This window comes from Scleropages formosus, chromosome 3 (genome assembly GCF_900964775.1).
Source record: "Scleropages formosus chromosome 3, fSclFor1.1, whole genome shotgun sequence".
Taxonomy (NCBI): domain Eukaryota; kingdom Metazoa; phylum Chordata; class Actinopteri; order Osteoglossiformes; family Osteoglossidae; genus Scleropages; species Scleropages formosus.
Genome location: NC_041808.1, coordinates 8,814,794 through 8,841,377, shown reverse-complemented (window position 1 = coordinate 8,841,377; position 26,584 = coordinate 8,814,794). Strand labels below are relative to the sequence as shown.

The 26,584-nt window shown below is 48.1% G+C and overlaps 1 protein-coding gene across 4 annotated transcripts in view; it reads left to right on the top strand.

Annotated features, from left to right (window-relative positions):
• Positions 1-6,486: 6,486 nt before the first annotated feature.
• LOC108923798 (connector enhancer of kinase suppressor of ras 2-like) overlaps positions 6,487-26,584 on the top strand; it is a 38,050-nt gene continuing 17,952 nt past the window's right edge. For 2 of the 4 annotated variants that reach the window (XM_029250572.1, XM_018734759.2), the window contains exons 1-11: positions 6,487-6,856; positions 19,178-19,341; positions 19,818-20,020; positions 22,232-22,319; positions 22,512-22,553; positions 22,669-22,788; positions 23,018-23,077; positions 23,670-23,738; positions 23,843-23,989; positions 25,720-25,853; positions 25,970-26,178. In XM_029250572.1, the coding sequence (XP_029106405.1) occupies positions 6,793-6,856; positions 19,178-19,341; positions 19,818-20,020; positions 22,232-22,319; positions 22,512-22,553; positions 22,669-22,788; positions 23,018-23,077; positions 23,670-23,738; positions 23,843-23,989; positions 25,720-25,853; positions 25,970-26,178 (1,300 nt within the window). In that variant the 5' untranslated portion in view covers positions 6,487-6,792. Of the gene's footprint in view, positions 6,857-19,177; positions 19,342-19,817; positions 20,021-22,213; positions 22,320-22,511; positions 22,554-22,668; positions 22,789-23,017; positions 23,078-23,669; positions 23,739-23,842; positions 23,990-25,719; positions 25,854-25,969; positions 26,179-26,584 lie in introns of all 4 variants that reach the window. The other 2 variants (XM_018734760.2, XM_018734758.2) reach the window with 1 other exon arrangement.

Genomic DNA, 26,584 nt, shown 5'->3' with positions numbered 1-26,584 from the left:
TAAATCGCCTAAAACAGCATAGGATGAAGGAGGTGCAGGGTTCACATGGCCTTGTTCGAAAACAGCCACTTAAATTCTGGTTGTCCAGAAAAGCCCATATTTTACATTTAATCATTCAGCTGATGCTTTTCACGAAAGCAATTTACAGTTTTAAGCTACCTCCAATTAGTTACACATTTATGGGTAGATGGAAGTGCTATTGCATCAAGCAACCAAGAGAGGTTTCCAAGGCAACGGATGTGCTGTTTGATCAATCTTTTTTTCTATAGTGACTTTTAAGAAGTCGCAATTGACAGATTCCGTCGTGTCCGTTCCGCGAACAATAAAAAAGCTAAATGAAGGCACGGCGGAGGAGAAATCGGCTCGGAGCAGGTAACCCAGAGGAGTTGCACTGAAAGAAGAAATTGGTGACCTCGCCTCCCGTTCTGTTTCCGAAGCCCAGCTCACAAAGCCGGATGACCTTGATATAAGCGCAGAACTTAGGAAACTTTTGTCCTCCTTTGCAGCTATTGAAACAAAACTTGCCGGTTTAACTGATCGTCGAGGCTGAACACGGGATCTTTGAGGATCTAGACGGATCGCTATCTCAATCAATAGCCGCTCTGAAGTGAAAAGCTGTCCTAAATGATCACGGGTGGACTGTGAATGAGAATTGGCACAATAATTTGAAAATTGTGGGCTTGCCTGAAAATACTGAATGAAATATTCCACCCCAAAGGTTTCTGCCACCCTGGGAAGGTCTGTTGATGATCCATCAATCCATTGTCAGCAACCGCTTGTCCTGAGCGGGGTCACGGCGAGCCGGAGCCTACCCGACGACACGCCACAGGGCCGAGGGGAAACACCCAGGACAGGACGCCAGTCCATTGCAAGGGACCCCAGACCCACCATGCCACCACACCCTCCTCTGTTAGCAATTTCACTCCCAATTGCAATCCATTTTGTTGACCAATACTTTGTCCGCCCACTAGACCCAACCCCCTGCCCAAGGAGGATACTGATTCGCTTTCAGAAACGAAACAGAAAATGAACAGACTTCTGATGAAAATGAATCAGAAATGAAACAGAAAAGCAATATGACTTCTTAAGGCTGTCGTTTCAAAACGTACCGTGGTACATGCTGATGTCTGGGAAAAACGGTGCAAATTCGGCAAAAGTTCAAAAGTTTTTAGCGAGTAAAATATTTACTGAGGCTTTGCTCAACCTGCCTAACAGACGTTTTCGTGAAGGGAGGATTCACCTGTTTGATTGCCTGGTATCAGTGACTGCTTTTCTGGCAACTTTGAAAAACTGAGAATGCTTGATAAAAGTATTTGAAAGAGCTCATTTCTGAAAAATTCTGTATTCTGTTAATTTATTATGGGGCTTTTACACTTTTCTATTTTACTTACAGTGGGTTCTGGGGCAGTTTTGTGGATGGATATGATAATAGGCGCTAATGGGAGTTTGGAATAATCCCTACCCAGTGACTGTAAATAATGCAGTAAATCAACAGGCACTTTGGAGATGGCTATTAGGGTGATACTTGCATTCCTTTCTTTTATTTTTCTTTTTTCTTTCCATTGTTCTGTTTTTAATTTCACTGGGTTTTAATCACTTGTTCCTGTTTATTACGTGTACATTTAAATTTATTCATTCAGCAGATGCTTTTCTCCAAAGAGAGAGAACAATACAAAGAGTGCATCACATCAGGAGGGGGCACAGTGGGTTTGGCCTGTCCCTGCTTTCTGGTGGGTCTGGGGTTCAAGTCCCGCTTGGGATGCCTTGTGATGGACTGGCATCCCGTCCTGGGTGTGTCCCCTCCCCCTCCAACCTTACGTCCTGCGTTGCCAGGTTAGGCTCCGGCTTGCAGCGACCCTGCTTGGAACAAACGGTTTCAGACAGTGTGTGTGTGCCTCACATCAGCAGAAGGAGAGATTTGGATACCGACACATGATTATGGAGTAGAGTCAATTTGTTTCGTTCCACCATATGAACCAGAATACATCACACGAGTGGCTGCGTAAAGGCTGTCCATTATTAAACAAATTATTAAAAATTAACAAAAACACACATTTGTCATGGACTTATGAGATCAGGAGAGAAGCGAATACAGAAGAGGTGAGTTTTGAGACCCTTCTTTAATGTATAGAGATTCAGCAGTTCTGAGTGCCAGGGGGTGGTCATTCTGCCACATCAGAACCAGAATTGAAAAGCTTTGTGTTTTTGATTTTGGACCTTTTTATGCAAGTGGGCAGAGGTAGAGGAGTGTAGTTGTCTGACTGGGGTGTAGGGAATGATCAGGGTGCAGATACCCTGATGGTTTTGTAAGCCGTAGCCAGCTTTGAATTTGATCTGAGCAGCTATAGAAAGTCAGTGCAGACAGATGAGGAGGGGGGATACATGGGAACGCTTTGACAGGTCAAACACGACTTGTGCAGCACCGTTATGCATCAGCTGGAGAGGTCTGATGGCAGTAGTGGGAAGGCCAGACAGGAAAGAATTGCAGTAGTCCAGACAGGATGTCACCATGTCCTGGACAAGTAGTTGGGTAGAGTCTGTTGTTAGATAATGATGGATCCTGGAGATGTTATGAAGGATGTATCTGTAGTATGTATCTCTATCTGATCTGTATGTATCTCATGTATTTATGTTTTTTGATTGTAGAGTGTATTGGTTTCGTTACTTTAAACTTGTTACCTGGTACAGTATGTCACCGTAACGTGTAATTAACATTGGGAGGATGTTAAAACTTCTGAAATAAAAGGAAAAAAGCCTGATCAGTGGGGCATTCGAAACCTAAAGGGGGAGTTTATTTTATTTTTGTTAACTTTAATAATAGGTCTACTGTTATTGTAATGAACAGGAAAATCCTTTGTATTCACTCACATATACACTTTTTGTTTATTTTTGTAATTTTTGTAATTTTTTGGATTTTTTTAGACAAAAAAAAAAACAGATTGGGCTCACAATGATCGCCTTCTGGTGAGTGAGTGCCCTTAACTGCAGTAACATAGCTCTGCTTTTCTCCTGCTTCAGATAGGTGGAGTCGCCTCTACACCTCTGCCCCCTTCCGCTTTCCGTACGACAGCATCATCAGGGCGTTTTATTGTCTCTTCGTTGTTTAAATAATACAAACGCACTAAGCGGTTTCTGCAAGAAGTCCCCGCTGAACCACATGAGGATCCGATCAGGGTAAATGTATGAGTCCTCTGTTTAACACACACAATTAAGAACAAGTGAATGTTTTGTTCAGCAAAGCCAGAGATCGTCTCTGATCTTTGATATGGATATTAATGATTTTCTCCTGTTTACCCGCCCGCAGCTCTGCACATGCATAGCCGGGACTTGCTTTGATGTTGCCGAGGCAATGTTCCCGAGGCAGAAGTTAGTTGACAGCAGGGCTGCAGCTGTCCCTGGATGAGGCCGCTGCGAGGATGGAGGAGTTGGCACGGCTGCGCTTTGGAGCTCAGCAGCCACATTTCCATAGGAGCAGCTCTGCTTCACCATCCAGTTCCCACCAAGCTGTAGATATGAGTCACCGGCAAGTCACAAGCCTCAAGTCGGAGTTTGTTTGTAGACCCACCTATGAGTGTGTACTCTGCGCTGTGCATCTTCCATGTGTCTCTGCAGAAGGTTTTGTTTGCCGCTGTGGTCTCAGTATACAGTCTCACCTGAGTGAAAGACACGCTATAACTCTCCGCGACTCCCCTTCTGTCTCACAACGTCGTGCGTTTTCTTTCCGGTGCGAAAATCTGTTATTGTGGCCAGCTGGGTTTTAGTTAATCTATGCGCTGCTCTTTTTTTCCCTTCCAGATGAATGTTCATGAACCTGTGATGGTTCTCTGCACGAGAGTCAGCGTTGTTCGGCGCGCCGCATGGAAGTCATCAACCAGAGCCCGTTTAATTAGTCTATTGACCTCTTTGTGCTCCATCTGGATCAGCCAACAGCTTCCTGCAGGAGCACGTGGCTCAGAGACCATGGTTTCCATCTCATGGAAATCATGCCCAGCAGAGGAAATCAATAGTACATGGTGCTTGTTATTATGGAAGCAGAACCGCATTTCATTTGCAGCATGGAGGCGTTGTTGTGCTGCTGCATGACTGGCTGGATGATGATTTCCACCGGGTGCTCAGGTTTCCTCCCACAGACCAAAGACTTGTGCTCCAGGTAAACTGGTGGCTCTGAATTGCCCTGTGACGGACTCGGGTCCCATCAGGGACGTACCCTGCCTCGACACCCTGTGATTCCAGGATAGACCGTAGGCCACTATACAGGACGAGTTGTAACTGGATATTAATGAATGGATTAATGAATATATTTCCTCAATAAATAAAAAATAGATGTGAAACTCAATAAGTTTAATTAAAATTATACACACACAAGTACTCCCCCTGTACTCATACACAGTACCAGTCCACCCCCTATATTCAAAAACACACCAGTACTCCCCCTGTACTCATATGCAAACCAGTACTGGCAATACTCACCCAGTACCTGTTCCTCACCCTGAGGCAGAGTGAATCTTTGTGTCAATGAGAAACTGGGACTGCAGCTTGTATCTGCAGTATGCATCTGTATCTGTATGTATCTGATGTATTTGTTTATGTTTTTGATTGCACAATAGACCATATTACCAGGGTTATAATAACCACAAGTGAAACACACACATATAGATACATACAAACAATCACACAACATTCAAACTGATAAACAAACTGATAAAATACACACTTTCTTTCACTGCATTTTTGCACTGGCTTCTCCCATCTGTCCTTTTGCTTGTGAAAACATAAAGCAGAACATTCACTAAGATATCATAAATAGGGTTATGGATACATGGACAGAATTTTCCATTCATTCACTGAATATGCAGAAGCAGGCTGGAACAGACAAGCAGAAGTAATATAGATTATAAGCAAATAGTAAAAGTAACCGAGAAAATACAAGACTGAAAGTAGAGGAAGAAACACTCAGTGCCAATAACTCACGTTGCCAATAAAAACTGCTGAGGTTATTTTTTTTCCACATACTTTTTGTTGTAGAAGTGGATATGATGTCATAGGCTGCAGCTGTAGTTCCCATGTAATAAAAATAAAAATAAAAAAACCCACACTGCAGTCACTTTGATAAGCTCTCATTAAAACACTGATATATACTCATTTGTTTTTGGTTTGCCAGGCAGTTTTTTTTTTTCGAAATTTGATTTACAAATATTTAAATAAAATGTCTGCATTCATTTCTACATCAAGCCAGTGCACGGTGACACTCATAAGCAAAAACACACAGCGATGCACAGCTGGAAAGACAAAATCAGAAATACACTGCTTCTTTGGCAGGAATGTGCTAAGTCTCCTTCTTGGGGATGTGCATCCTCCTACTGCCAAGGAAGCTTTAAATAAAAGGTGATGAGCACATTATAAATTATGCTGGTGTTGTCACTGCCATACTTTAAAATATGTTTTATTTGGGTTTCTAAACGAATATTAATCGACACATTTTTTGTCCGGTAACCCATGGGAAATAATACCAATTTGACCCCTCATAATGGGATTTCCCTGAAAAAGGTGATTTCATGAAAAGAATAAATCCTGTTAGGCAAGGGACAAGAATTACCACACCTGCAGCAAAAGGAGGGGAAAGGAGTCACTGTAAACACACACAAAGCATTATTTCTAGCTCAGCTTTTTGCTTTGCAGAATGGTTAAAGTTTGCGAGTTGGAGGGCCGCGTGGCCATGGCAAGGGCCCGGATTTGTCCCGATTAACAGCGCCCCATTTGCCACCCCTGCCTTAAGAGGATGATGAAGACAAGCTGCTGCAAACTGGAAGAAAACCAACAGAGACTTTTAAGCAGCTGGTCTGAGGACTTGAGGGAAACCTGGGTTGTTTTAGTAAAACCTTTTTGTTCTTGAGACCTACTGTCCTCACGCCTTCGTCCTGCCCATGTGGAGGGCAGACCAGTTTTATTATTGCTATTTGCTATTTGCTGTTATTTATTTATTTATTATAGACAGTTAATTAATATTTAGGGGGTGGTGGTGCAGGGGGGTTTGACCGGGTCCCGCTGTGTGGGGGGTCTGGGGTCCGAGCCCTGCTTGGGGTGCCTTGTGATGGACTGCTGTCCTGTCCTGGGTGTGTCCCCTCCCCCTCCAGCCTTATGCCCTGTGTTGCTGGGTTGGGCTCTGGTTTGCCGCAACCCTGCTCGGGACAAGCAGTTGTGGACATTGTGTGTGTGTGTGTGTGTGTGTGTGTGTGTGTGTGTGTGTGTACTTATTATTATTACTACTGCTATTATTATTGTAAATTTTAATATTGCTTCATTGCAAAATAGTCTTTGGTAGGTATAGGACTGTTCCATCCATGCTGGCAACACCGGCGATGTATGAGAAAAGCGCACTAAACTGTAACTGAACAGAGAGAGAGGGAGAGGGAGGAGGGGAGGGGGTGTGTGGGTGGGGGGCGGCTGTGGGAGGAGCGAGCAGCGCGAGACAAGCGGTGTCCAGCAGCAGAGACACACACACACACACACGCACACACACACGCACACAGGATCGCATCAGGGACACGGGGCCGAGCGGAGGGCCGAAGCCCGTCAATGAGGAGCTGAGATTGAGAGAAGCCACCGGGGCTCCGGAGGAATGCGCCGTTAGGGCGGACCTGAAGGAGCGCACCCGGGACTCGCACCCAGGGCGGCGGGTCCAGAACTAGATACACAGACACAGAGCCACCATCGGCGGCGCAGCCGGAGTCTCCGCGTGTGTGGAGTGGTTTACCGTGGACATTTACCACGTTTACCTCGGTGGGTCCGGCGATGGCGCTCGTGATGGAGCCGGTGAGCAAGTGGAGCCCGGGACAGGTGGTCGACTGGATGAGAGGTATGGTCATATTTAATACTCGCATTATATCAACGTGGTCGTGTAGTAACATTGATGTCATAGACAGTAACAGGTTCGAGCGAAGGGGAGGATGATGGGAAATAGCGGACAGAAAGAGACTGTCGGTGTTCGGGGCGAAACGGAGCGGAGATGCGAGCGTGAGATTTTCTAATACACGCACATACACGTAAAAAACATATACAAGCATATATGAATATAGACACACTCGAATATGTGCGCACACACACATATGTACATATATCTGCACACATACCTACGCATAACTGTACATACACACTTGCAGAAATATCTGTAAGCAGGTGCTTGAGGAACATAGAGACGCATATAAATATGTATGTATGCATGTGTACAGTGTCAGACAGTGTGTGTGTGTGTGTGTGTATATTGGAGAAGCATGCAAAAGTGTGCATCTAAATGCATGCTTTTACACATGCACAAGTATGTTAGTGTGTTTCTGCTACACATACATATAGATACGCACACACGCAGGTAGGGAGTGTCACACAGTTCCTGGCCGAGTGAGCGAGGGCCAGGTGGGCAACTCCAGCCTGGACGGAACCGACCCGTGGAGCTGATTGAGCTGCCCGCTGGGAAGATTTCGGCGAACACCTGGAAACAGCTGGCAGCAAAGCGCACTAAAAGCACCTGGAATGTTGTGTGTTTTATGTATGTTTTGACCTGTTAATGATCAGACTTTACATGCGTGAACTGTGGAGAGAGCAGCTCGTCTTCCTGAGCGGAGGAGAGCAAAGGTGGCAGGGGAACGAGATGTGGCCGTCGGGGGGTGTGGGTGTTGGGGGGGTTCGGGGCCTCTGTCTGCGGGGGCGAGTGTGTGCGCCGCCTTCTTCTGGAGCGTCACATAGATTACACTTTATTAGTCATAGCAGCATGAAATGAACAGAGTGTAAGTGTGTGCGTGCGTGTTCGTGTGGGTGCTGGCCTCGTACTGTATTTGCTTGTGCGTGTTTTCCGCGTGTGTGTTCTGTGTAAGTGTGTCATCCTGTAACTTGTCTGACTGCCTGCAGTGGGGGTGCTGCGGGGAGATGACAGGGGATCTGCAGAGGAACACAGCAGGAACAGCAATTCAGGGTTCTGTTTGTGTGTGTGTGTGTGTGTGTGTGTGTGTGTGTGTGTGTGTGTGTGCGCGCGCGCCAGCAGCGGAGCGGGACGGCTGAGCAAAAGCCAAGCCAACGTACAACACCTCAGAGTCCCGCATGCGAGGGCCTATAAGGGCTCCCGTTTTCCAGCAGCGCAGACTTCCATCAGCCGCTGTCATAGCGCATGAGAGGACTCCCATCGTCATGTCAAAATCAATAGACGTTTAATTATTTTCATTTGGCCAAACATTCCTGCCCGATAAACAGAGATGCTTCCTGACAACCTCGTCTGAATGTAGAGTAGATGGAGAACATTGTTCACAGGCTTTCAGGCTCTCAGTTTTCAGGTACAGTCGTGACACTTTCACAGTAGCAACGCATATCTTTTATGCTCAAACTACTTGCTGCACTAAAATCACATATTGATACTAATGACAAATGACATTTGCATTTGTTCATTTATGAGACACTTTTCTCCAAAGAGACGACACAACAGAGCATCAGCAGCAGACGAAGAGCTCGAGACACAGACGCGGGATTGTCGGAGCCATTTATGTGGCTTTCAAAAAGAATCATTTGAGACCCTTCTTGAATGCTGGGAAGGATTCAGCAGCTCTGAGGAACCGTGTTTAGGCATTGGGGCCTAAAATGAGAATCTACCAGGTTTTGATTCTGGAGTCTGTAGGAAGTGATGACATCCGGCAGGTATCAGGCAGCAGATCAACTGATGCTCTTGTAGGTGGTAACCAGGGTGTTGAAGTTGATATGGGTAGAAACAGGAAGCCAATGGAGAGAGACAAGGAGGGGAGACACATGGGATCATTCTGGCAGGTCAAACACAACTCCTACACCAGCATTCTGGTTGAGCTGTAGGAGCTTGATGGAGAACCTGATGGAGGACCTGACAAGCAGTAGTCCAGGCAGGATGCTCCAACCTAAACCAAGAGCTGTTTGGGGTGTGTTGTGAGATATGGGCATTTCCTGTGGATGTTATGCAGGAGGTATCTACAGGACCTGGTTATGTTCTCAGTGTGTTGGGAGAAGCAGAAACTTCAGAATTGTTACTCTCAGGCTCTTGACTGATGAAGTGGCGGAGATGGGCAAGTTCTCCAGTTTGATCCAGAGCTCTTGAGAGGGGGGAGGACCAGCAGGTAGATGGAGGATCTCTGACTTGGAAAGACTGCGGTCTAGATGGTGATCAGTCATCCAGGTGTAGATATCGGAGGGACACGCTGCAGTGTGAGAGGATATATCACTGCTGGTTGGGGGAGAAGAGAGGATAGTCATAAATTATAGAAAGAGGTTCCAGGAGGACCAAAGTGAAGCATAAGTAATGTTGGTGGTCCGAATTACCTCCAGTATCCACACGACGAGCGGAGCTCTTGTCATCATATCAGACTGCGTAGCTGGAACAGCAAGATGGAAAGTAGATTCCTGGAATAACACCAAGTCCAGACTTCAACCCTGTTAAAAATCTCAAAACTGGTGCACATAAGCGAAGCCGGAGTGACTCCAGGAAGCGAGACCGAGCTGCCAAGAAGGACGAGCGAAGAACACACCACACACAGTGTATGCGCAAATGTGGGGGAGAGTCACCCAGAACATCTCCCAGTAGCTGCTGCCATAGGTGCGTCTAATTCAGTGCATCGGTGGGCTGAATACTTACCGTCGACGCAGTGTTTGCATGCACTCACTGAACTTACTGTATCTAGAAGAGGTTGATTTGAACATTTTGGCTGAAAACTCTATTTTAAATGTAAAAAAAAAAAAACATTCAGTCATATAGTTCTGAGACTCAGGACAATAGGAAAGACCTGAAGGTGCTCGTAGGTGTTTCCCAGAAGTGTTACTTCAGGTATTTATATGTTCTTGCTCTTCCCATCCCTCCCTCCCTCTCTGCTTGCACTCGCAGATGAGCCACTGAGTTGATTTAATCCTCATCCATCGCCTGGCGCTTAAGGGCTCTCGTGTTACTCGCTTATTTGTGCCGCTGCTGTTCAAACACACTCCCCACAGCCAGCCTGTGCCAAGGGGTTCGCGACAGGCTGTAACCGCAAGGGACTAACATCCCAAGCAAAGTGGTTACCTCCACCCCCAGTGTGAGCGTGATCCCAGAAGCGGTCGAGGTGAATTTAGTCTGTTTTTGGTACGTGTGCGGTATCGTGCTTGGCATGGAACATCTGCGCAAGTGATGTCAGGGGACGTGGAGAAAGGAGAGAAGGTAGGATGAGAAAGAGAGAAAGAGAGATGGAGGGCGGTTCTTCTGAGCTGTGGAACTGCTCCTGCGTCTCGCTGCCCTCGGACAGCAGCGTTGGGCGACTGTTAAACGGGGGCCTTTTGTTCAAGCCCTCGTCGCTAATGGAAGTGGAAGTGCAGTCCCCGAAACGTCTCGTCGCGTTTCCAGCGCTGCTCGTTCAAGGGTCTCATTAAAATTCATGGGGATTTCTCCAACAGAATGGCTGTGGCCTTCGCGCAAACCGGCTGGGGGGAGAGAACATCTCCGCCACCCATGCCACATCCCGGAGGTACGGCTTTCCCAGGCGCCCCGCACTTACACACACCAGCCACCCCTGAGCTCTGAGCTCTTCTCCGAGTCCCATTTTCTCCTACTTTTCCACTTGGAAACTGAAGTTCATTGGTTCCATGTGGGATTTCTGAAGCCCAAGTGCGTTAGGGAGATATCGAGGTTATGATCAGGCTTTCCAACCCAGTAGTCAGTGAGCTTTGAAGTTTGTTCACTAGGTGTTGAAGACCTAGTGTTTTACATTTACATTTACTTTTATTCATTTAGCTTTTTGTCCAAAGCAACGTACCTCTCTACGAAAGTACAATTTATACACTATATTAAGAGAAACAGACATAACCTGCAGACATGTGACTCAAGTAAACCTAGTTTGTTACCTACCACTTGCACTGAGGTTCATCGTTCAAGTAGGTGCATAAAACACAGGACAGACAAATCCTGATACCTTCCTACCATTTTTTTTTAAATTACAAGATACATCAGCAAGCAAATACAGTGCTGGAGTAGTGGCTGATTAAAGGCTTTATCTGGTGCTGCTCATGAAGTTACGGTGCATGGTACGGAACATTTGCACCGTACATGAGTTGGAGAGATCTTGGGCGAAACGGGTTTGGAAAAGGTGAGTTTTCAGACCCTTCTTGAATGTAGACAGAAATTCAGCAGTTCTGAGTGAGAGGGGAAGGTCGTTCCACTACAACGGAGCCAGAACCGAGAACCTTCGTGCTTTACCTTTCACGTGCAGTGCCACCAAGTGAGCAGAAGTAGACGAGCGAAGGGGTCTAGCTGGGGTGTAGCGGTTGATCAAGACCTGTAAATAGCTGAGAGCAGTTGTATTGATGCATTTGTAGACGAAAATCAGGGTCTTGAATTTGATTCGGGCAGCTATAGGAAGCCAGTGCAGAGAAATGAGAAGAGGAGATACGTGGGAACGCTTTAGCAAATTAAACACAACTCGTGCAGCAGCATTTTGTAGAAGCTGCAGAGGTTTGATGGCAGCAGCAGGAAGGCCACACAGGAGAGAATTGCAGTAGTCCAGATGGGAAGTCACCATGGCCTGGACAAAGTAGTTGGGCAGGGTCAATTGTGAGATCAATTGTGAGGTCTTCTTCATCCTTGGAGATATTAGAGTGATTACCGAGGAAAGACTGTCAAACAACTGAGAGGCTTCAAATGGAATGTTTCTTTCTGCAGTTGAGACATTCCGCCACCCTGCTAACCCAACCCGGGATGTCCCAACTAGACTCTGCTTGCATCTGGGGCGTTCAGAGATGAAGATCAGAAGGAAACTGCGGCCATGATGTCTATGCAAACCCCTGCAACCGGTCTGTTTGGGCCGAACAGAAACCGGATCGTAAAAGATGCTTTGCCGGCATCTGATCAGGGGGTAGAAAGGAGGTCTTAGAGCTGGAACAGACTGGCACAGAGTATGTTAGTAAATGAGCAGCACCTTGCAGAGCATAACTGGGAGAGGCTGTGGTCTCCAGTTTGCTCTGGTGCTGACTGCCAGTACTCTTTGGAAAAGGCTACCCAACATCATGCTTGCAGTGAAGTTCCCCAAAAGTCCTAGGTGAACCAGCCCTGAAGTACAGACAAGCCTCAAACTGTCCTTTTCCCAGAATCCTTCAGCTGACACACGGACACACTTGCTCACACTCACCACGCCTGTAGAGCTGCTCGCCATGTGGCATTCTGGGTCGAGAGGTATTCCATGCATGAGATGTGGCGCTGTGCAGTCTGCATTCCAGCTCATGGAAGCTGTAGGAGTGGTGCTCGAGCTCCGGGGCACACGGCACGTGACAGCACACTTAATGAGGGACGTGCAACACCCACTGTCCTCCCCCAGCACGGTCAACACACCCAGGCCAGCTGTTCCAACAGTTGGCGCCGGTTCAGATGTTCTTGAGCCGATTCGGGTCTGCAGCCGAGTTTACACTTCCTTCCAAGAGGCCTCCGGTGCTGTGCATTGCACTCCTTCCACCCTACTAACTCTGTCCCTTATGCAACATGTGCCTGAGCTCACAGGACTCGAGGGACGGTGGACACTGTGACCTTTCCTTGGTGGCTTTCTCCTCCCTTCCAGTGTCTGCTGTGACTTACCGTCGTTATTTGCCCAGCAGTGTTCTTGGCTGGGGAGTCACAGTCCAGCATGTCTCTGTGGCAGGGAGGCCTGTTGGAGGGTTGAGTACCTCTAGTCTGCTCAGGTACGTGTAGGACCTGCTGGGCGCTATACTGCAAGGCAGGAGAGAGGGAGGGAGATAAAATGTGGAACTACCAGTCCATGAATCAGCCACACTGGTTCACACTGATGTTCTACACATGGATCCATGAACCCACCACTGAGATCATCTCATGTTCTACACATGGATCCATGAACCCCCCCACTGAGATCATCTCATGTTCTACACCATAGATCCATGAACCCATCACTATGTAGGTATGTGTTGGTTACAGCCCTCATCTCATAGCCTTCAGTTTGTGTCTGTTTTTTGATATATGTTTGTTATGGCTCTCTATTCTCTAAGTTGTCTATCAATACCATCTAAATGATACTTTCTGATGCGACTAGATGATGTCTGTGATGTCATGAAAATGATTACTGACAGTCTACTATAGAAGATAAGCAGTTACACAGAGTAAAATTATCACGGGTGACAGTGCGATTGTGTTTGATGATTATTGTTTACTCAGCGTAATTCATGGCTGGTAACTGTGTTAATGATACTTGTTTACACAGCGAATCTGGTACCGAGTCACAGCATTAACAATACTTGTTTATCCAGCGTAAATGATAACAGGAGCCAGTGCTGAAAACACTTGATTTTACAGTACAATTGATTAGACAATTGATTACCGTTTACAGTGTTTTGGAGACTTTTTACAGTGTATTTGATAGCTAGTTGCAGTTTTCATATTTGTTTATGCATTATAGTTGATAATGCCAATTCCTAATTACAGTGATAATTCATAATATTTTTAAAGAGGTCCCATTAGACTAAAATCATATGTTTTTTATGTTTATCATATATGTAAATGTTCAGATGTATCTCAAAAAAATATTACTAGGAAGGTGATCAGGAATCGTGGATATTCTGATAAAGTTTTATGCAGCTACTCGTGTGATGTACATTGGTTCGTATGGTGGAAAGGAACTAACTGTACTTAAGAATCACACGTCTGTAACCACGTCTCTCTTTCTTCTAATGGGGGCGGCATGGTGTCACAGTGAGTAGTGCTGCTGTCTCACAGCACCTGGGTGGTGCAAGAGGACATGGGTTCGATCCCCACGCAGTATGTGTGGAGTTTCCATGTTCTCCACATGTCTGCGTGGGTTTCCTCCGGCTGCTCTGGTTTCCTCCCACAGTTCAAAGACATGCTGTTCAGGTTCCCCTGTAGCGTCTGAGTGACACACAGAGAGAGTGTGTTCCACTGATGCATGGATGAGTGACCCAGTGTAAGTAGTGTATCTAGGAGTGTAAGTTACCCTGGTGAATAAGGTGTGTGGGCTGGTAACACTACATAGAGTTCATTGGAAGTCGCTTTGGAGAAAAGCATCTGCTTAATACACACACACACATTTTCAGAACCGCTTGTCCCTTACGGGGTCACGGGGAACCGGAGCCTACCCGGTAACACAGGGCGTAAGGCCGGAGGGGGAGGGGACACACCCAGGATGGGACGCCAGTCCATCGCAAGGCACCCCAAGCGGGACTCGAACCGCAGACCCACAGAAGAGCAGAACCCGGTCCAACCCACTGCGCCACCGCGCCCCCTCTATCTGCTTAATAAATAAATGCAAATCATGCCAGTTATTTTAACAAATATGATTTTCCGGAAATAACTAGAAAATTTCCCCGATTAACAGACATAAAAATCTGAAATAATTTTAGTATGCTATTGAATGCTAGTCTTTGAGACATCAAACTGAAATGAACATTATTCTCACTTTAGATAAATATACTGATAAATGTAAAATGCTGCATGCCTATGTGTTACATATCAACACATAATGTTTCTGATCTAATTTGATCTTATCTTTTCATGTTGTGTCTTCATGGTTATAACAAGTTGTTCCTTCTTGGAAAAACAAAATAATTTCAGATGGTAATTCAGCTACGAAAAACTGTTACCAATTAGCGTGGTACTTCAACTGTCAATTAGTGTGGTACTCCAGCCACCAGTTAGTGTAGTAATTCAGCTGTCAATTGGTGTGGTACTCCAGTTACCAATTAGTGTAGTACTCAGGTGTCAATTACTGTAGTAATTGCTGTAGTAATTTGGCTATTAGGTAGTGTGGTACAAATTACTGTAGAAAATTTGGCTATTAGTTAGTGTAGTACTTCAGCTGGGTTAACCTAGTAGTCTTTCTTGTTGGATGTCCAGTGCAATAACAATTTTGCTTCAAAGCAGAAAAATGTAGCTGCACTAATACATTAATATACTTGTGGTCTGAGAAGATAAAAACTCTTTACTGTTCTTAGGACATACTGCTTTCTGGTACAGTAATGGACACTTGTAGCCATAATAATTAATTTGCTAAATTCTGATGCTAAGATCAGTGTTTTTTTTTTGTAATTATTATTATTATTATTATTATTATTATTTAATTTGAGTTTCTGTTATATTTGGACATTTCATTTGAGCTCTTCTAAACGTATTATTCGAAACATATTATCATGTTGTTATTTAATAAACATGAGTTATTATTTTATATACTGTATATTTAATATATACAAACTCCTGCGGAAGAAATGTTTGACGATACCCCTAGATGAAATTAATACTGTGTACATAGTATTGATCATTTTCTTTCTCGGTTGTTATTAAGACATTTCTTGACAATTTCATTCTTCACCGGTGCAAACAAGAGGCCGGTTGAGGGAGCGAAGTCCATGAGCTTGGTGGAGTATAGAGTAGAGTAAACTGATTTGCTGCTCTCAGCTCTCTTTAAGAGACCCTCGTACAATGAGTGCACGGGTGCGTGTGTGTGTGCGCGCGCGCGCGCGTGTGTTTCCCCTGCGATCGGCCTTCTTGGTCGAATGCCCCCGTTTTGCCGTTCTTGCAGGGAACCAGCTTTGCGTCTCTCTCCGCATTGTGCTGTAAAGGGATTATTCCACCGCCATCGGGGTGTCGCCGGCCTCGCACCCTGCTTCTGAAGTGGTCCCCTCCCCCAAATGTCTGCGGCGATGTGGCCCCCTCGCACATGCGTGTCAATATGGTCTGCGGTGTGTCTGCTTCGACCTCCCTCACTGATCCTGGACCGCTTTTGTGCCCCTTTGTCACATCTTAATGCGAGTTATTTGCAGACTCTCCACTTGCGCTGTTCAGTGAGGCCCCGGAGGCTGCCGGGAAATAGACGGAAAGGTAGCCGACGAGACCCGGTGAAGACGTTGGAGGGGTCGGCTCGTGGGCTCTTGCGGTGATTTTCTGTGTTTTTTTTTTTTTTTTTGTTGCTATTATTTGTTTGTCGTTCATTGTTGTTGAGCGGTGCTGAGGCCAAATTCCCATCGTTTCTATGGTGATAAAATCCTTGTGTCTCCCAGTCGGGCCGGAGGCTGGACAGCCTGTGCTGTGTGCTTCACAGGAGGTGGGACTGAGGTTGTGCTTCGGTTTGATGGAGGTGGGCCCGAGTTTGTGTGCTTGTCTGATGGAGAGTGGATGGAATTTACGGTCCGGTGTGAAGGCTGGTGGACTGAGTTTACGGTCCAGTCTGAAGAAGGTTGGAATAAGTTTGCGATCCTCTCCGATGGACGTTGTACTGAGACTGCGGTCCAAGCTGATGAAGGTTATCCCAAGCGGGGCTGGTTTCTCCTGGAAGGAGCGCACTCTTATCACTATGGAGACCAGACCCGGTCAGTATCCGAGCACAGTGATGACTACTCAGCCTGCCCGGTGCGCCACGTCACCTTGAGCAAAGTGCTCAGTGAAATACTCCACTGTCAGAGCGGTTAACACGGTAAGATCTGTAAGCCACTCCAAATTAAAATGATGAAGTGCCGTGTGTGGAGCTGCGGTCTTCGGCCTGCTGTCCTTGCGCTGTGTTCCCACACTGTTCTGGCCTAGCCAAAGGAAAGCGCTTCGGAGGAGGAAGGATCTGTGGCATCACAATGGAAGCGATGAGGAGGAAGTAAGAGCTTTTGAGCGTGCTCATGGTCCCCTACATCCGGTCACCTCCCGAGGAGGGCGGGGAGGGCGAGACGCCCAGCAAACCACACGTCACAAGGCTAAATATTGAGACGATTAAAGAAAAATCTTAACCATGAAGGAAAGCATAAAGGAGAACGTGACACAGGTGCGCGCGCACACACACACACACACACACACACACACACACACTCACACACACACATAAATACACACTCTGACTGCTGAGATTAGGCTCGGCTCCAGATTGGGTGCACGGCCACATTTTGAGCAATTCTGTACCCAACAGACAGTGATAAACCCAAAAACAAATAAAAATGTGAGTTGCTTATTTATTTCTCATTATTAATATTACTGTTATTTAGATGTAAATTGCAATGTTTAACCACTGGGGTGCTTTTGTTTGAAGCTATGGAGTTCCTCATGCGTCCTGAGATATGTTTATTTTGAACGTATCGCTGCACTAATAAACCATGTTTTTTTAAATAAACAATAAGCAGCCGAAACCTTGAAATGAGACTGGCTGAGTGACGCTTTGTTTAGTTTATAAATGTTCATAAGATGCATTAAAATCTTTTATTTTTGTCAGCCAAGGTCATTTACGTTCACGTTGAGAAGTCAGAAGTTGGAATGTAATTGACAGTAACAGGCTTTGGCGGCTTTTACTTCTTTCGCTTCATGACGGAGAAGCTCCTTGGATGAGCAAGGTGAGCCGGGGGGGAGCCACGGGGGGCGGGTGGCGTCGCTTTTTCCACCGAGACACGTGCTCCGGTGGATCGGCCTCCACGTGTGATCATCCCGAGGCACAAATCTCTGCGATGACAGGTCTTTACCGCGGTGCGTCTCTGACGGGCATCCCCATGTCTCCCTCTCTCTGCCTGACTGTGTAACAGACTTATATTATAAAGGAAGCGTGGAGAAAGGGGCATGGAAGGAGTGTGAGTCTGGAGTGCAGAGTTGGTCTGGCTCTGATGGTCAGTCACCCTCACTCTTTGCTCTCTCAGCAGGGGGTCTCCCACACCACCCGCCACTCTGAGCGCCGCGTGATTGCCTTCTCTCGTGGCAAGTGTGTCGCGTGTCTTCATTCCGTTGCCCTCGCTGCCTTCATCTCTCCCTCGTGCAAAATGCCTAAGCGAGACCCCTTTTGCTCAGCGGAGCCAGGTCCGCCTCCGCTGTTTCCACGGCAACACCACACCAGGTCAACGGCTGTGCGTTTCTCCGCGACAATGGCCCTTCCAGCCCTAAGGATCTGCGTATGTGTGCGCGCGCGCGTGTGTGTGTGCGCTTTTCTTCTTCCTCTCCTCGACAGACAGTGACTGATGTTATTTGCGCAGCTGTGCTAAAGAGTGGCCCCCGAGCTGCAGACGCTGGACCGCTTTGTTTGCCATGATGCCCTCCCTGCCCTCAGACACCAGCGACTCCGGCTGCTTTCTCACAGTCTCGGAGGAGCTGCCAAACGCAGCAGAGCCGGTGCTGTCTGTGGACTGGCTACTGACTAGTCGACCAACCAGCTAACTACCTGTGCGGCAGTATCTCCTTGTCACACGTCCCTCATCTGGAAGATCAGTTGGACGTGTCCTCGGAGCTGTGTGCTCCTGCAGTGCTCATCTGCGTGGGTGAGATGTGGGTGTCCTGGCGGGACACGGCAGAGATGCAGACTGTCCAACATCTCACACGGCGTACGATGGCATTGTGTCCGGTGTGGATACATTTAAACGGCGTCCACCCTAACTTCAGTGATGAGCACAGTGGGCACAGCCGTGATTTGTGAAGGTGGTGGAAGATCCAAGCTATTTCATTATGAGTTTAAAGGAGAAATCAATTTAAGATTATGCTTTCTGCCAACAAAAGAAAAAAATCAGGGACACAATATACTGCCCTTATGATGGCATGATTTAGGTTATTAATTTTTTAAGAGAGCAGAAATAAAAACTGATTAGAAATTTTATAAGCCTGTGCAAGATTTGATTTATTTTTGTAATTCATTCCTTGATCAAAGTTCTGTTTTAGACATGCGGAAGATATCATGATGTATTAGACTTGAGAAAATGTAAAAATTGCAAAAGTAATTAATAAAATCAAAGTGAAGCATTAGGTATGAGCTTCACGGTGAAGGTTGTGAAGGTATTCATCATTATTCTGCAAGGCTGCACAAGTCCGTGTAAAAGCAGTCCAGTGTTTTCAGAGTTTATAGAAGTAAAAGTAGGGTTACTATCAAATTTCAGTAAAAGTACTCATCCAGAGTCTGCTTGTAGCGACTGTGTTTGACTGGTTTATGGGAAAACTGACAGCTCACAATGTCCAATGGAATCCACAGAAGGTGGCAGCGGACACTAAGGAGGTGTTGCTATTGGATCACAGTAAAAGTGACTTGATTGGCTTTATGGAAATTTAGACTTATAGCTTATAACTGTAGGAAGTGTCCCGCATCCACTGTCTCTGGTTGGTGTCTCACAGGCTGTAACTCTGGTTGGTGTCCTGCAGGCTCTGTCTCCAGTTGGTGTCCCGCAAGTTGTAACTCCACTTGGTGTCCCACAGGGCTCGATGACTGCCTGCAGCAGTACATTAAGAACTTTGAGCGGGAGAGGATTGGTGGAGAGCAGCTGCTGCGCATCACTCACCAGGAGCTGGAGGACCTGGGCGTGTCTCGTATCGGACACCAAGAACTCATTCTGGAGGCTGTGGACCTCCTGTGTGCGCTGGTGAGTTCTCAAACTGAAATCCAAACCCATCATTCCTGACTGTCAGACCTCCCTGCACTTAGCAGTCTGGGCACTTGCGTGTTTTAGCCATGTCTTTACGGTTGAGGTGTACCTTTCCAAGTGGAGAGGGCACTTTCTGCCACCTCCACCCTCATGAGGGGTCTCCAGCTACAACCTTCCACAGTTCACTCCCAATCTTGCTACTTCTTGGTGTACATCAGGGCTATCCCTCCTCACCACCATCTCAACATCATTTGATAGAACCTCCTTGCCCCATTCCTTACATTCCCTTCAGCCTCCATGCTCTCCTTGACCCTATCTGCTCCATGCCTCCTGCCCCTTTCCCAGTCTTGTCTTATCTTTCCGTTGCTTCAGTAAACACCCATCAGTTTCGGTCAAACCATTGGCTGAACAATTAAAAACGTCTTGAAACAGGAGGGGTTTAATTTGGTCTTCTTCATGTTGGTCTTCTGTAGAATTATGGCCTGGAAACAGAGAACCTGAAGACGCTCTCCCACAAACTCAACGCTTCAGCCAAAAACCTGCAGAACTTTATCACGGGTCGTCGTCGGAGTGGACATTACGACGGCCGCACCACCCGGAAGCTGCCCAACGACTTCCTCACATCTGTAGTAGACCTCATCGCTGCTGCCAAGAGCCTCTTGGCCTGGTTGGATAGGTTAGCACTGCAAAGCGCTGCACTGCAGTTTTGTACCCCTTTGCAATGTAGTGACATCCACTCCGTAACACAGTTACACCCCCACAGTAACACATGAACATCTCAGTAATACAGTAGCACCCATCCGTAACACAATAACATGGCCTCGGTATCTTAATAACATGCCCCCATATAACACCAATGCCCACTCTGTGACACAGTATCATCCCCTTAGTAATACAGTAACACTCTAGCAGCAATGTATGAACATCTCCCTGTAACATAGTAACAGCCCCACAGTAGTGTATGAACATCCCCTCAATAATATAGTAGCATCCCGTTCGTAACTCAGTAACATCCCCCCCGTAACACAGTAACATCCCCTTTGTTACACAGTCACTGGAGGACAGTGACACAAGCCCCCTCTCTATGCTCAGTCTAGGTCAGTGTTGCTTCTTATATTATCTGAGTGGAAGAGGCGATTCTTTTGGACAGGTGTCACAAAATGACAAGATCATTAGAAATGTAGTTCATGCATTTAAAGGTACAGTACACAGGAAATCCTCGCTTTGTGGAGGGCTCTTGGAGGAGCTGGGCACAAATCACTGCTGACCCACAAGCAGTACAGCATGGGGGCTCTGCTGGCAGATGATTTCACCCACTCCACTCTCTCACACTGTCGACTATACACACACACACAATTGTTTTGATATTCTTATGTAACCTTCGTGAGCCACGAGTCGTCAGCCAGCAAACAAAAGATGAGTAAATCCTTACATAACTGTTTTTTTTTTCTGCCCTGGCCGTAAAAGCTGTTAGCATGATTAATCGGACCTTGCGCTCGGCCTTTCGTGGCTCATCCTTTTCTCACGGTCCCCGTAGTGATCTTCCGTTGGCCTTTTAAGTGGCCCTTGGGGTGTCTCTGAGTGGAGGGCACATTTGAGGGGTGGAACTCCATCTCTCGCAAGTGCTTCAGCTGCCACAGACGATCAAAGCATCTCAGCTAAATCTCTCGTGTAGCCAGCCACACAGTCCAGCCTAACCGAACCCACACGCAGACCCACCCACACTCCAGGCTAACCCTAACCCTAACTCTAACCCTACCCTAACACCATCCCTAACCTTAATCCTTAGGCTACTGCCACAGTCTATCATAAACTCCACAGACACAGGCCACTCCCACAATCGAACCTAAACTCCACCCACACACAGACCACACCCACCGTCCAACCCAAACCCCACCCGCATTTAGACCACACCCACACTCCAAGCTGAGCTCCACCCACTATTAAGAAAAACCCACAGTACATTCTGAACTCCGCCCTACACCAAGATGTACCCACAGCACGCAAGCTGGGCATTTGCCGTGCTGTTTAACACGTATAAAACATGCCTTCGCTTCGGCAGCACATATACTAAAATTGGAACGATACAGAGAAGATTAGCATGGTATAAAGATGCCATGTGGGACAGGCCCTGGTTGAGGAAGGTGTTTATCAGTAGTGTTACAGGTGAACTGGGTAGTCACAGGTATGTAACTACCCAGTTACAGATTTATCACACAGTTTTTACTGCTGCTGTCTAACTTGTGCTGGCTGTCATTTGTCCTACCTGTCTGTACACTACGAGTCATCCGTTAATTCTGACACGCGCTTCTCCCTCAGCCGCACATACACATGTACACACTAGTGACGTTATTCTCAGTCTGTGGGGGGTAGCCGAGGGTATTTTTAGCGGCTGCTTGCTGGTGCTAAGCCGACAGGCTGTTGCTGCTGGAGCCCTCAGCTGTTTTTCACCGGGGCAGGGGGTTGGGGGGGGGCTTCCTCTGGGCTCTCGGGGGTCTTCGTCAAATACCAGCACAGCCTCGGATTTGATCCTTCTGTGTTGGGACACGTGGACTCGTCCTGACGTGTCTTTAAACGCCAAAGCTGAAAACCACAGACTCTAGATGGGCTTTCATCTAGATGGGATTTCAGCCAGTCGTTGAGCGGAACGGGGGGGGGGGGGGAGGCTGCAGCCAATCAGTGTGCAGAATAACCTTGCAAGGTGGGCAGATGTTTGCACATCCAGCGGCAGATGTTTACCTTGTTAGTTCCCATGTGCCGTTCGTCACCTGGAGGCAGACACCAGTGCACGCACACCGGTTCCCACACAACCTGCACGGGGTCCCATCTGCAGGGGCGGGACCAGGGATTTACTAACAGTTAATTCCAGGTGCTACTTGTTCTTCAGGTCCCCGTTTGCGGCGGTGGCGGACTACTCTGTGACCCGAAACAACGTGATCCAGCTGTGCCTGGAGCTCACCACCATCGTGCAGCAGGTACACCCTCACACTCCGCACCTTCAGAGCAGCACACCCGAGAAGGTACGCACACGCGCGCACACGTGGGGGCATGAAGGTGCAAGAGCACCCGGTCGCCGTCACTGTGGTACCTTCAGAGAGCGTGCACACCACAGAGAGCAGGGGCTTGTGGGAGGCCTGCGCAGTGAAGGTTCTCGCTGTGTTCCGCAGGACTGCACCGTGTACGAGACGGAGAACAAGATCCTGCATGTGGTGAGTGTGAGCCGCGATGGACGCGAGCTCCCGTCTCCGTCTCTCGGACGCCGCGCAGGACGGGGGGGGGAGCAGCTTCCCTGGATGTGACGCGTGTGTGTCTCTGCCTCTGTAGTGTAAAACGCTGTCGGGGGTGTGCGACCACATCATCTCGCTGTCCTCGGACCCGGTGGTCTCTCAGTCTGCCCACCTGGAGGTGGTCCACCTGACGAACATCAAGCCCTCCGAGGGACTGGTAAGGCCTGCTTCTCCGAAAGCCTGCAGCGAGTTATGGTGCTTTCCAGCATTCAGGATGATGAGTTTCTCGCACACACACATGCACACACACTCGGTGATGATGATCCATGGATGTCCAGTGTCAGGGGAAGGCTTCTTTCTTCTACTCTGTGAAGACTTGAGCATCACCCCGCACCCCACCCCCGCAGTGCATCTGCACGTCTTTTACATGCCTCTCTCGCCCACAGGGCATGTACATCAAATCGACGTATGATGGGCTGCATGTCATCACGGGAACCACAGAGGGGGTGAGCATCCTCCTGCCGCTTCATTGCATCAGTGTGTGGGAAGTCCATGTCGGGAGCGCGTGCGTGTGCGCGCGCGCGTGTGTCGAGGAGCTGAGACGAGTGCTGCAGTGAGTCACTGTCACGATTCACAGTCGAGATTCACAGTGGTGATTCACAGCTGAGATTCGCTGTCGGGTTTTACAGTCGAGAGTCACAGTGAGGAGTCACACTAGAGCTTCGCGGTGAGGAGTCACGGCGGCGATTCGCTGTCGGGTTTTAAAGTCGAGATTCGCGGTCGAGATTTACGGTCAGGATTCACAGTAGAGATTCACAGGCAGGATTTACACTCAAGATTCACAGTCGAGATCCACAGCGACGCCGGCAGATTTTTGTTTGTTATTCTGTGGCTCCTTTTACCCGTCTTTATGCTTCACTCATTCTATTTATCTGCCTCTCTCCTTCTTTCAATTCCATATTATTAATATCGATAAGGGAAAAATGACTAAAAGCAATTAATAAATACTTGTATAATGATGTTAAGATGATAAGATAATTAAGTTAACCTATAAAAATATGACAGTTGCTATAGAAACCACTCCCAACCTCTGTCCAGTCACCAGCTGACCGCTGTAAGAAGATCCATGCGGGTGATGAGGTCATCCAGGTCAACCACCAGACCGTGGTACGTATCTTGTGCGTACGTTACACAGGGCTAACAAGTGTGGCTGCGTGTCCTTTGCTCTAAATGTGTGTACGTGCTGGCCCTGTGTGTGTCGCTCGTCGCAGGTGGGCTGGCAGCTGAGGAACCTGGTGAGCTCTCTGCGTGGAGACCCCGCTGGCGTGGTACTAACCCTGAAGAAACGTCCACAGAGCACCCTGGGCTCTGCCCCGGCCTTGCTGAAGAACATGCGCTGGAAGCCGCTGGCGCTGCAGGTAGGTGCCCTGGCCACTGTGGAGCGCCCTCCAGTGGTGAAGGGTGGTTCGCTGTGTCGGTGTGTGTCGTTGTGCAGGTGATGGCAGGTGGCAGCAGACTGAGCCCCGGGGAGATCTTGTGAGCAGGACTGGAAGTGCCGATGCAGGTGTGTGTGTGTGCGTGCGTGTGTGTGTGTGTGTGTGCGTGTGTGTGTGTGTGTGTGTGTGTGTGTGGGTGGGTGGTGAAAATGCCAGCGCGGGCGGTATAGCTTCACACAGCAGACGTCGGCGAGGCGGGGAGCGCAGTGGAGGCAGGCAGCCGCAGGGATTGCATTGTTTGTGCGGATTAGCTGCTGGATGCCAGCGCAATGAATTTTATCGAAATATGGCACACACACACACGCACGCACGCACGCACGCACGCACGCACGCACGCACCTCTCTGTTGTGAGCGCGTAAGGTGCTTGCGCGCACGGTGACTCGCGGATCGCGCTCCTCCTCCTGTGTGCGGTGCCAGCCTGCCTCGTACCCGAGAGTGCGTCGGGTCCAAGTGACACGCGCGCCACCGCTGGCTCTGCCGGCTGCGGCGTGGCTCTTCGCGCAGCTACTCGAACAAAGCGATGGACAGACAGGTGGCGGAGGAGACAGAGATCGACAGGCAGCCGGGGGGGACAGAAAGGAAGACAAAAGCTGGCGTGACGCTCGGCGAAGGCGCCGCGCTGTCAGTGATTAATGAGTTCCATTGACATGCGTGTGAGGCCTTTGTGCGGGTGCTGTGTGGGAGGGGTGGGGGGTGCACAAATCGAGGTCCCCAAACTCCGCCTCCCTGGGGCGGTCAGCTGCTGAGCATCAGCGATGATGGAGTACGACTCCCACGCTGACTCTGGTGCTGTCCTCTGAGCCGTGCGTGACTCACAGGAAGAGCTGAAAAGCCTCGCTCACGTGAGTCACGCGCACTATTTCTACAATTGCATGCTGCGTGTGCACCCACACGCCCGTGTTTGTGTGTACGCCGGCTCCTCGTGGTGAAATTTCGGAAATGCGGACGTTTTCTGGTTTATTTGCTCGTTTTCATTTTCCTCTCAATCCTTTTGTCAGTTTCTGTCTGCAGCTGAGCGATCGTGACCTGCATTTACTCCCTGATCTGATAGATGGCGGTAAAGAGCATCCAAACAGAACGGAAATGGGGCACCGACTTAATTTAACTCGCTTCCACAGTGTTAACAGCTCGTGTCTGGTGTTCCCAGTGTCAGTGATCAGTGGCAAGATGAGGACTGTCACACATGCTTATGGGAATAATCGGTGCTGAACAGGGGTTTGTTTTTATTTTCCGTCGTCTGAAATTTTTATTAACATGAAAGCGCTTTAAGTATAATAAAATAACTTATTTTATGACCTCATTAGTTGTTAATTGAAGTTAATAAGTCTTGCAAAATGTTTTTAATTGTGAATGTATACAAGAACGTGTAATCTGAAATTTCTGAGTAAACCGAGGGACATCTATGTTGTTACCCTGTTACCGATGGCGACTTGTTGGTAAGAGTGACTTTTTAAGTTATGAACGACTTGAGTTACAAACAGATTTCTGGTCCCATTTTGGCTTGCAAGCTGAGGAACCAGTGTACACCCTCACAGCCAAACTCCTGCATCCTCACACACCCATTCCCGTCTTGCACCTGTGTCCACTCTCTGCTCTCACCCTGACACCTGTGGTCCAGAGCCTCTTTGAACACAAGTATGTGTCCCCGCAGCCCCTCGTTCCATCAAGCCCCACCAGCAGCGTGGCCACACCCACCAGCACCATAAGCACACCGTCCCGGAGAGACAGCTCCGCCCTGCAGGACCTCTTTATCCCGCCTCCCCCGTCGGAGCCCTACACACCCAGGTGCCGAGGGAAGGGTCCGCAAATGGACAGGGAGGGGCCGTGATTACCATGCACGCCATCCTCGGCAACTTCATGCAGCTGTAATTAAACTGCACCAAAATTACTTTTGGCTGCAGAGATGAGCAGGGTAACCTACCTGGAGACGACGTCTCCGGTCTCCATGGCGTCCCCGTTGCCAAGGGCTCCGAATCACCAAACTCCTTTCTGGACCAAGAGTACCGCAAGCGTTTCCCGTTGATGGAGGAGGAGGCCGTACTCTATTGCTACGAGTATGACAAGAACCGGAGCACCCCGCCGGGTCGGAGGGACAGCACACCCACATATGGTATTTCTAGACCCGCCGCTGCTTCGTGAACGCGTGTGCCCGGGTTGGCGGGTTGGTGTGTGTTCACATCCTCACGTGTTCATGTGTGGGTTTGTATCTGTCTCAGTGTGCGTAGGCATGTGTATGTTTATATTGTTTTCTGCACGACGTCCCCCAGCAGACGTGTTGGTGGAGTTAGTAGCGCCCTCTGCTGTCAGGTTGTTTTCATTCCCTCAGTATGAGGAATTGTGTACTTACTCTGTTCGGCTTACGGTGCACTGTGTTCGGATACCCACACATCACTGTTACAGGATTCTTCATCTCTTTTTCATCATGGTCATCATAATTGTCATTATTAACACTGCAAAGATGATGCTTTTGTCGACAGCCACATTGTTTTTTCCACATTCATGCAGCTCAGTATTTT